This window comes from Eucalyptus grandis, chromosome 8 (genome assembly GCF_016545825.1).
Source record: "Eucalyptus grandis isolate ANBG69807.140 chromosome 8, ASM1654582v1, whole genome shotgun sequence".
Classification (NCBI taxonomy): domain Eukaryota; kingdom Viridiplantae; phylum Streptophyta; class Magnoliopsida; order Myrtales; family Myrtaceae; genus Eucalyptus; species Eucalyptus grandis.
Window position 1 is genome coordinate 65,317,656 of NC_052619.1, and position 11,895 is coordinate 65,329,550.

The 11,895-nt window shown below is 37.0% G+C and overlaps 1 protein-coding gene across 1 annotated transcript; it reads right to left on the reverse strand.

Moving 5' to 3' along the window:
• Positions 1-1,511: 1,511 nt before the first annotated feature.
• LOC120287443 (salicylate carboxymethyltransferase-like) lies at positions 1,512-11,241 on the reverse strand. Its single transcript, XM_039300245.1, is given in 6 exon segments — positions 1,512-1,700; positions 8,662-9,029; positions 9,032-9,089; positions 9,711-9,965; positions 10,049-10,480; positions 11,167-11,241. Coding segments are annotated over 6 exon segments (1,377 nt in total).
• Positions 11,242-11,895: the final 654 nt, after the last annotated feature.

Here is an 11,895-nt window from a genome sequence, read left to right on the forward strand (position 1 = left end):
TGAACTAACCTGTTCACTCTCTCGTCTCACTCTCTGAACCAAGCCCTCCCTCTCTCGAGCTCTCTCTTTTCTCTGGTTCTCGCCCAAAAACGCCCCTAGAATCGAGCCAACTTTCCTCTCTCTCGGATCTTGCTCTCTGAATCCCCTCTCGGACTCTCTTCTAACCAACATTTTAAAACGCCTCGGCCTCTCTCTCTCTCTCAAGCGACCAGCCGCCGCCAGCCTGCCCCACACCACGACATTCTCCTCGTCCTCCCTCTTTAGCACCGTTCTCTATCCTGGCGTCGTCCCTCCTCTTCTTGTCGAGCCTGCGTCCAAGACAGGAGAGAGGGAGAAGATAAGAGAATGAATGGGCCGGCCCGTGCCAGCGGCCTGGGGGAAGAGAAATAAAAGGGGCCGGGCCGGCCCAGCCCTAGCCCGACCGCACGCTTCTTTTTTTTTATAAAAAAATATGAATAATAATAAAATTAATTTTAATTTTAATTTTTGTACAAAAATTTATAATTAGTACTAGCAATGCAAATTTTTCTGATGTCTATACGTGATGCATTTTCATTAAAATTAGTTTTTTACATGTTAGAAATTAATCCCTAATTTTCTATGTGGTTAAGCACTAACTAAATAGGCAAAATTTATGCGTTGACACCCGTGGCTATTGTGTGCTGTCATGGCTGTTGTGGAGACTACACAACAAAAGGTTATTAGGTCAATGGAAGTTTTCATAATTGCAGGAGGTTTCCATCTCAATGGGAGGCTATCTCCCGGCAAGAGGCTTGCAGTACTTGTTATGCAAGCTACATGAGCCTGTAGTTGCGTAGGAGGTTCCCATTGCGACAAGAAGCCGACATGGTTATTGTACAAGCTACGTGACAATAGAGTAGGCTAACATGGCCACTGACGCCACCACTAGACGAGATGAACAATGTTGAGGGTCAACATCAAGGGAGGGTTATTTATGGTTATTGAAAAAGAAAATGACACGAGATGAGAGGTATGCATCCAATGCACCTTAGTATCTATATAAAGAGCATATAAACCCATTGTCAAGTGATGTGCGACATTTTCAACAACCTTTCTCATTTGTAAACTGAATTAGGAGTGACACGTGAAATTTGAATAACAAGGTAGACACACACACAAAGGAGGCTAAACTTAGCTTTGATATCAAATTATAAAGTTCGAAAAACTTAAGCTGATAAATAGAAGGAGATCACATATATTAAAGGAGCATACAAATCACATTGTCAAGTGATGTTGATATTTTAATACACTCAATCAACGAATGCATTATGATGGATATATGCAAGAAAACCCCTTAAAACTAAATCCCGAGTGTCAAGCCCTTCAACTTGCAAGTCTCTTGTTCTTTACTTAAGATAAGGCATAAGTAATACAAGTAAGACATGCACGCCTTCTTCAAACAATAATGAACGCACTTGTGACATTCATATTTGAACTTCACTATAAAGTACATATATCTGTGAAGTAATTATTCATAATTTCATTGCAATTCATCCAAGTGACTTTTTCTTTAGCGAAACATTGACATTGACGAATGCATTATTTTCCTTGGACATGCTATTGGCAAGTAAAGCCTTGTACCTCTTAAAGACCTCATCAATGATCTCTTCACCAAGGTGATCAACGAGCAAGGGCTCGGCCATGGCTCTCATGCACCAGGCCAAATTGTATTCCCCACCCTTCGAGACAATATCAAAGTCAGAATCGGTGTCAAGTATACTCCAATTCACTTTGAACACTTCCAAACAATCAATTGAGAATGACCCTTGCTTTTGAACCTCCGTCGTACTTCTTTTGGTGAGGGTGTGTACTGAGGGATGTTGAAGGAGTCCAGATTCTGTTCTTCCAAGGGTCCCCGAAATAGTGCAGATGTAGAATTTTAGATTTTCCAACCAAAAGAAGTAACAATTGCAAAAAAATTAGTTGTTACTATAATATCTTAACAAAATTCCTAGTTACTTGTCTATGTAACTATTGCATACTGATAACATATGTTGTTTCTTATCATTTAAGTATTAATTCCATTTTAGTCAAGTCTAAACTAGCTTAAGAGCGAAGAAGATCACTCTCGAAGCAAGTTCATGAATCTTTGGTTCACTGAAGAAAAATGTACTCTTCAATTATCCTTAGGTGTCTAATTAACCCATAAACGATTAGTAGTGGCTCTAATTAATAAATTGAATTTCATGCTTAAAAATGATTTAATTAAAAACCCCAAGTTGTGATTGATATGAGTTTGAAAAGTCCGCAGTAGGCATCAGCACTATCTCTTTAATAAGTATTCATTTGTACCCATTTAATAATTCATTAATTTTCCTTTGGTGGTTCACTTTGAGGAAATTCACAACACATGGATAGCACAATCTCATAACACAAATAGAGATTCAATTATAATAACCAGCTTATTCTATGTTCATGAAATCCATGTCTAGTGACACTAGAGTACATTAATAAAAGCTCCCCAGCTGATGGACTAAATATTGTCTGAACTTAAAATCTTTGTTAGTGGTCATATTTGATGATCAATTCAATATATATAGATAACTCAAGAACATGGCATAGAGATTCAACTCTTTTAGAGGCGCATGAAATATGTTATTCATGCCCTATAAGTCAATTAATTTTGGGCCTTCGGTCTCTATTAATGGCCCTGATTGCAGTTTGAATGCATTTAGTGAAATTTGAATGAGTGACTTCCAAATCCTAATTTGGAAATCTATTAACGCCCCAATCAACTGCGTCAATTTCTGGGTTATTCAAAAGAGTCGTCTTTAGCACTTAACTTCCATGGCATTCGGTATGACGACGTAGGCTAATCTTTCTAAAAGCTAATGCGTTGATGAGGATATAAATATCATCATTTGATTTAACAACATATGAATTACTGTAAATAGACTAGTGAGGCAATTGCAAGGACTGAAATTACGTTTCAAATCTGGAAAAATCAAATAGAACGTGGGAATAAATGGATAGTGAGCGACAAGAGGTTGTCACACGGAAGCGCGCGAAGCAGGCACACCGGATGCTTTCGTGCCGTAAAAAGCTTACAAAATAAAATATATAACAGAACCAAAGTTGACGTGAATAAATTGCAAAAGGTCGTATACCTAAGATGTTTCTATTTGAAAAAGTTACAAATAGATCCATAGTCACACCCCGAAAAAGAAGAAGAAGAAGGATAGCTTGCATTTTGTGGGGCCTAAATTGTGTATCCATGCATTCTCATAATGTATAACCTGTGAAATCAAAGGAGGTCCTCGAGACGAATTCTCGGTTTCCCAGATACTGGTGATTTGAACAGGAGTATACACGTAACGCATCAAGTTAATTACTACTAGAGATCAGAGGCCATTTGGTTTACGTTTATATAAAAGGATTAGAAAGTTCTAATTTTTTTACATTTATACCACTTTAGTCATAAACATTTTATGAATACCAAATCAATCCTAAATATTTTATTGGTGCCCATTCAATTCTTTCAATTAATTTGACCAAATATTGCTAATATAGATGCCAGTTATCTAACGCGATACTTGGACACGCTGACATAAATAATTTTTAATAATATTTATATATTTTTTCAAATTATTTCTTTTCCTTTCGTTTCCTTTCTCCTCCTCCTTCCTCTAGCCAGTTCTGATCTCAATGACCAGCTAGAGGTGAGGGGCTAGCGAGGTCAACCGAGGTTCGGCGACCTAGAACGGGAATGAAGGAAAAGGAAAAAAGGGAAAGGAAAAAGGAAAAGATAATAAATAAATAATTTTAAAAATTAAAATATTATTGAAAGTTTTCTCCTCCCTGGTCGCTTGCATTTGAGTTGGTTTGAGGCTCATCTGTTTATAGGCATTTTGGGGGTACTTTGTCTCAATGTTTCCCAATAATTCTAAGGCCGCGCATGACAAAATTTTTAAAACAAGTAAATTGATTTATGGCCAAAATCAATTTCTTAATTTCTATTCTCAACAAGTTTCCGAGTAAAGAAACTCGTTTAATAATGACTCAAAATTTCTATTTCTGAAACAGAAATCCGTTTGATAACGATACAAAATTTCTATTTCTAGGAATAGAAATTGATTAGATAACAACATAAGAAATTCTCAAATATAAAATAATAGTCGAAATAATACTAAAGCAACATAGGAAATCTTCAAATACAAAATAATAGTAGAAATAATACTAAAACAACATAGGAAATCCTCAAATACAAAATAATAGTAGAAATAATACTAATACATTAAAAAGTTGAAAATACAATTTTATGGAATTTCCGGCATATTATTATCCCTTGTCATTTTATTAGTAATTGTTTTTCTAAGCGTATTTATTTGGTTTCCTCCTCGGTCAATGTATCGTTTGCAAGCTCATCCTGCGTGGATTCGGACAAGATGCGGAAGCATGAATATAGGGTGCCATCAATGGCGCCTATACAGCCTTTGTCATTTTATCAAAACTAGTATTATACAAGATTATCAACAAAATAAAATTAATGGTGTAAATGAATATATGAGAATTCTACCTTAAAGTAACGTTTATGGTTAGGAACCAATCGGGGGAAGGTCGGTTTATTTTGATTCTCGAATTGAATCAGTTCAGTTGCTCATCCCTAATTTATTTATTGTTGCTCAATGAGCTTTTAATGGCCCTTGCATAGCAAAGAGAGATTCTCTTGAATCTCTTGCCTTCAAATTAAAATTCAAGATTGTGTAACAATCTAATTATTTTGATTTTGCAAGAATTTTGAATCCGTAAAAAAAAATGTTAAATTTCTAGGCACGTTTTTTATTCATCTATTACGTAATAACTTTTCTTCAATTGGCCATGCGCGTGCTTTTCTAGGAGGAAAGAGCCCCATTATTTTCAAATAAGCATTTAAGAACTTTGGTCGTTTTTGAAAATTGACCCATTCAATCGCCTTTCATCCTAAAGAGTAAGTTATAAAAAAAAAAAAATAAAAAAACACGAGCAAATAAGAAAAAGAAAATTAGCAATAATTTGTAAAGTTGTGGTTATGAGTGAATTAAGTCAGCAAAAAAAGCGTAAGGTTCTTTTATACTTTGATTTCGATTTTGATTTCTTCAATTTCTCTATTTCTAGAATGAAATATGTTTGAAAATAAATCAAATCACGTTATCAAACTTTATTGCTCCAAATCGTTCTAAATAGAACAAAGAAATCGAAAAATAGAAATTTTATCACGCTGCGCTTGTGGACTCTCGGTTCGAGAGTGAAACACGTAGGCATGGATTTTGCCCGAAAATGTCCATTTGGTGGGCCATGCATTGTGAGTACGAATTCATTCCAATGTAGGAAAAGAAAATGCAAATGAAAATAAAATATGCAGAGAAATTTTGTCTAACTTAAAGTTCGTGGTGAAGTTCGATTGCTTCCCAGTTACGCAAAAAAAGGAGTCCTACCAATGTCAGCATGACTTGGTAGGACTCTCGGTTCGAGAGTGAAACACGTAGACATGAGTTTGCCCGAAAATGTCCATTTGGTGGGCCATGCATTGTGAGTACGGATTCATTCCAATGCAGGAAAAGAAAAAGCAAATGAAAATAAAATATGCAGAGAAATTTGTCTAACTTGAAGTTCGTGGTGAAGTTCGATTGCTTCCCAGTCACGCAAAAAAAGGAGTCCTACCAACGTCAGCATGACTTGTTTCTCTCATTCCTCCAATTATGTGCATTACTTTCGCGAATTCCATCACTCTCTCTCTCTCTTGTTGGCTTGCATTTGAATGGGTTTGAGGCTCTTCTATTCATGGATATTTTTGGGGTACTCTCGGTTCGAGAGTGAAACACGTAGACATGAGTTTGCCCGAAAATGTCCATTTGGTGGGCCATGCATTGTGAGTACGGATTCATTCCAATGCAGGAAAAGGAAATGCAAATGAAAATAAAATATGCAGAGAAATTTGTCTAACTTGAAGTTCGTGGTGAAGTTCGATTGCTTCCCAGTCACGCAAAAAAAGGAGTCCTACCAACGTCAGCATGACTTGTTTCTCCCATTCCTCAATTATGTGCATTACTTTCACGAATTCCATCTCTCTCTCTCTCGTTGGCTTGCATTTGAATGGGTTTGAGGCTCTTCTATTCATGGATATTTTTGGGGTACTTTTTATTTTTGGTAACCAATGATCCGTTGGGCCCGCCGGACTTACGCCAAGCAGCCCACGGCCTATAGAGTACGCGGTGCACCCCGACCAAGCGTCAATATTCGGGAGAGGCTAACCTATGACCACAACACCAGGATTCCCCACTTAAATACTTTAGCAACGAGAGGCTTCAACCCCGACCTCTGCGATGGAAGGGAGAACGCACAGCGACTGTGCTGCCCGCGATTGGGTACATTTTTGGGGTTCTTTGTCTCCATGTTCCCAATAATTCCAAGTTGCTTTAGTTCACGTGTGAAGCACGCATGGTCATGAGTTTGCCCGAAAATGTCCACTCGGTGAGATCTACCCCACTGCCTCATGAGTACGGATTCATTCCAATTCAAGGAAATGGAAAGAAAATGTAAATGCAAAGAAAATATGCAGAGAAATTTGTCTTAACTCGAAGCTTGTGGTGAAGTTTGATTGCTTCCCGTCGTGCAAGAAAGGAGTCCTACTAACGTTAGGTTTAGATTCGTCTCCTCCTCTATTGTGGAAATTGCAACATGTATATGAAATTCATGTTGGAGTCTAGATACATGCCATGTTGCCATATATGGTTGAAATTAAAAGAGGATATTTTATTTTCAAGAGTATCATTAATCGGTGATCTTAGAACACTAGGCGAGAATTTAAATGAATAAAAAAAAACATAATAGAAGAAACAATTATTGATGCACTTTGAAAGTTGACGACATGCATATTATGAGAAAACTATACCCAGTGTTCTCGAGGGTGAAAGAAGAATATCGTATCTATGATTGCACTGGAAGTTACATCCACGGTGGTTGCCCTAGTGGTAAATGGGTCATTATCTTCCGTAAGATCACTAGTTCGTTCACGTTATGACCGGATCTATAAACGACTTCAGTTGCGTTGTTAACTATAGCATAGTTCTCATGGAGAAATTTTCCTACCAGTTAGCAATTTGGTAACGGTGCAGTAACAGACTCTCCAATTTAAATCTCTATAGTGGCATTAAATAGTTATGGCTTAAACCAAATATTGAGTTGTTATAATCGCTTTAGGTGACAAGTTTTTTTTTTTTTTTCTTTTGTATGTTTCATAACGTTTTTGCCCTCATCTATGACAAAAATCAACTTATTTACTATAAAAATCACTCTTCTCTTAAATTTTATATGCACGTGGCGATATTTTCTTGCAGAAATTACATATAATAAAGTATGTGTCTTTAGGACAAGTTATGATAAGACAAGTTATGATAAGGGAATGTTTGTTAAAGAAATTATAAAAGACCTCAGCCAACTACAAAACACAGGAGAATGGTCCATAAAGTAATAAACATGTTATACTTTTTAATACAATGCTAAACACTTTAATTGTGCCAATTGAAATCTAAATATTTTCATGTTTTGCCAATTAAATTCATCCAATCAATTTTGGTGAAATATTGCTAACATAAACATTAGCCGTTTTATGTGACATATTGACATAGACAAGTTTTAATAATATTTTAATATTTTTTCAATTTTTATTAATTTTTCTCTTTTTTTTTTTTTCCTTTTTTTCTTTTCTTCTCATTTTCTCTTCTTTTCTTTGTTTTTCTTTGTTTTTTTTTTGTTTTTGTTTTTTTTTTTTTTCCCTTTTTCTCTCCGCAACTATTGCTAGGCCTCGTTGATGGCTAGTAGAGGTCGCCAGCCTTAGGCAAGGGATGCCTTGCTAGGGGCCGACAAGGGTTGCCCTTACCAGGGGATAAACCCCTTGTCCAATTTGGTGGAGGGCTGCCCTTGCTAGCCCAGGTGAGTCCTAACCCATGTGCCGAATCAAGCGAGTGTTTGCCCTCACTAGCCGCTCGCTTGAGGCTGAAAAAAAGGAAAAGAAGAGAAAATGAAAAAAAAAAATAGAAAAGTAAAAGTAAAGAAGGAAAAGAGAATGAAAATAATATAAAACATTATTTATGTCAAGATCGGCTATGCCACTCAAGATGGTTGACGTTTACGTCAATGATTTTCAACAAAAATTAGTCAAATTAATTCAATTGACAAAACTTAAAAGGTTTATGATTCAATTGATAAAATTGAAAGATTAAGGATTGAATTACCAAAAGTATTATAGAATTAGGATGTTTTGCACAATTTTCCCCATAAAACACGGTATGTTTAGTTTTCTTTGTCAAAATCATTTAATGTTATAACCTCCATGTGTTGAGTAAACCTTTCAAAATGTTTGATTGATAATATTGGGAAACTCTTGTTGTTGAGTTTCTAATTTCGTTTTTGTTTAATTAATTTTTGCTTTTTTGTTTCGTTTTCCTGACACAAATAGAATCAAAGCACCAATTCGATCAATTAAACCAATGCATTGGTGGATATACAAAAGAAAAATCCTTAAACCAAAATCCCAAATGTCAAGCCCTTCAACTTGCAGCAAGTTTCTTGCATTTTCTTAACACGAGATATAAGACATAAGAAGTAATACAAGTGAAACTGCCACACCTTCAAACCATAGGAAACACACTAGCGACATACATATATCAACTTCACCATGAACGTGCATATAAATGTGATGTGCTCATTCTGGAATTTTTGCATTTTAGCTAGGCGATTTTCTTTACTGAAATGACGATGTTGACGAATGCAGTCTTTTCCTTTGGACATGCCATTAGCGAGTTGAGCCTTGTATCTCTTGAAGACCTCATCTATGATCTCTTCACCGAAGTGATCAACGAGCAGGGGCTCAGCCACGGCTCTCATGCACCTGGCCATATCATATCCCCCATCCTCCAACACAACATTAGGATCGAAATTCGTGTTAAGGACACTCCAATTCACTTCGGACACCTCCAAGCAATCGATTGAGAATGACTCTTGCTTTTGGACCTCCTCGTACTTCTTTTTGGTGAGGGTGTATACTGAGGGATGTTGAAGGAGTCCAATTTATCTTCTTCTATGAGTCCCTGCATTAGGCCAGATGCAAAATTTTAGATTTTGCCAGCAAATATTAGAAGCAATTGTAAAATCATAAGTTGTTAGTATGATATCATCATAATATTCGTACTTACTTTGTGAACAAAAGAAAAAAAAAATAGTCATGGTTAATTATTTATGTAATTGGGTATGTGTCTATTGCATAGTGCTCTTATACGTGATTCTCTCATGTAATTGTAGATTTCACTTAAATTGGGTCTAAACCATACTGAAGAGGGAATGGTTGTGTCCTCCAAGCACCTAATAAATTTGTCCCTTGTACTCTAACATTCCCCAATACGAGAAAGCGCATAAATTTTGCGGGATTTCCAAATTGCATTACTGCTTTCGTCCAAAGAATTTATATGAAAATTCTAGCTAGAGGTTCATAAGAAAATTTTTTAGGTCATCTAGCAAAAACTTTGGGTACTTTAGAATCGCAAATAATATACCTTAATCAATAAGAAAGATATTCATAGAGAACTAGCAAAAGTAACCAAGTTCTACGGTACGTTATTACAGCTTTCACTAGGAGCAATAAGAAAAATCAACCTCGATTTTATCGTAGTACGCAACTAATCAAGTACATCTTTAAATTGTTTTTGGGTTACCTCGGAGACCATCTCATTGAGAGCAGCAGCCAAGAGCTCCCAAATGTAGCAACACTCTTTGCTCGAAGGATCGTCGCTTCTTCGACCCAGGAGGGTCAAAACCATACGCCCTCCCACCACTAACTCTTGCCCACGACACTCCAAGAACGTTGAGAAGTCCCTCTGGAATTGCTCGTAGTATGCCGTAAGCACCTTCGGTGGGCTCGATCTCGCCATGTATATGTTGCCTTTGTTTCCCTCTAGTCCCTGTGGGACCTGACAAGAAGAAACGGAGTGAGAGAGAGAACGAGTTTGTTCTCCATCAAGTTAACAAATGAAACTATGGGTCAAAAAATTACCTGAGACAGCCACATGAGACTGTATGAAGAATGAATCAAATGCAGGCTCTCCCGAGGGAACAATCTCCCATAGAACGAACCAGGAACGCCACTGAAGAAGCATGACAACGTTGCCCACGCTCCATTCTTGCTCTTAATTTGCTCCCTCAGCTTCTCTTGGAATCTTGGCAAGAAGTTGCTGAAGATGGTGTTGAAGTCGTTCCCCGGGAGATCGTTCAAGAACACTTGGAGCTCCGGCAGCTCGTGCTTCTTCGCACTGTAGAGATCGATCATGATGCTGATGATCTCAGACACAACGAAAAGAGTGTTGGGGCCAGTGGAACAGCCCAAGTCCGCAATGGCGACGCTCGCCGGGAAGTTGGTGGTGGCAGTCGAGAAGAGAGCTGTGACGGCTGCCTCCATTATGGGCTTCGTCATCAATATCACCTTTCTCTAAATAAAGAAAAGGAGAAAGCATTGACTCAATATCAAGGATTGAGTTTGTCTGAGGTTGCAATGATCTTGCAAGATCTGGTTTTTCAATATACCTTTAGTGCACTTTCTTCTTTAAGAGAAATCTTGTTGATTAAAAGTGTATTTATGAATTGGGATCATAATTTGTGTTGAAGTATTGTCCCAGAGTGCTTGACAATAGTTCCTATATACTATTTACATTTATGTGTTCTCCTTCCACTTATCAGTTTAAATTTTGAGGTTGAACTTTTTAACATGGTATCAAAACTAGTGTTATTCCTTTAGCCAATGTATGTCCACCCCCATTAGTCAAATTCCACGTGGTGCTCATAATCAGGCTTGCACATGAGTGGAGGTATTAAAGTATTGTCCCATATTAGTTAACAATGGATCTCATATGCTCTTTATATTCATGTGATCTCCTTCCACTTTTCAGTTAAAGCTTTTTGGTTGGCTTTATAACATTTTGAATGCTAGAAAGATAAGTTAAATTGTCTAAAAGGGTATGGTAAAATTTAAAATCTTGCTAAACAAAAAGAACCCTTATATGATATAAAATGAATAAACCGTATGTGATACATAATCACAAAAGAGTGTGTAATCAATCTTTAAATGCAAATGAATCCAAGATTTTCTAAGCCACAATAGTATAATGAGAGACGTACCTGAAGCAATGAGTTGTTAGCATAACTTGTTTCTCCCATTCCTCCATTCATGTGTAGTACTTGCATGACTTCCATCTCTCTCTCTCTTTCTAGTTGGCTTGCATTTGAATTGGTTTGAGGCTCATCTATTTATAGATTGTTTTGGGGTACTTCGTCTCGATATTCCACGTTGATTGTCACTTGAGTCCAATTCGAGCGTGAAACACGCATGGTATGAGTTTGCACGACTTGTCCACATAAATTGATTACCATGTACGTGTTTTTTTTTTTTTTGTCAGTCCTACTCTATTCCTACTCTACACTCACTCTCAGACTTTTACCTCGCCTTTGCGGGCGTGAGTCGAAACCCACTCCTCCACTCCTGAAACTTACGTGTCCTCACCCCCATCCCCCTGAGAAGGTGAGGATTTGAACCCCTCACATTCTCCTTCCATGTTGGAAGGGTGGCCACTGATTACCATGTACGTGTTTGAAGTTAAAAGATGTTATTGATTTTCAAGAGTGTAATTAACGAGTGCATTTAGAACACTAATTGAAAAATTTAAAATAATAGAAACAATTATTGACGCGGTTTGAAAATTGAAAATGCGCATTCTATGAGAAAACTACGTAATGCTCACTTAACAAGTGCTTTAATGGGTGAGAGAAGGATATCGTGTACCTCTAGTTGCAATACAAAATAAATCAAGTTATCATCAAGATGGTTGGCCTAGTGGTAAATGACCCACC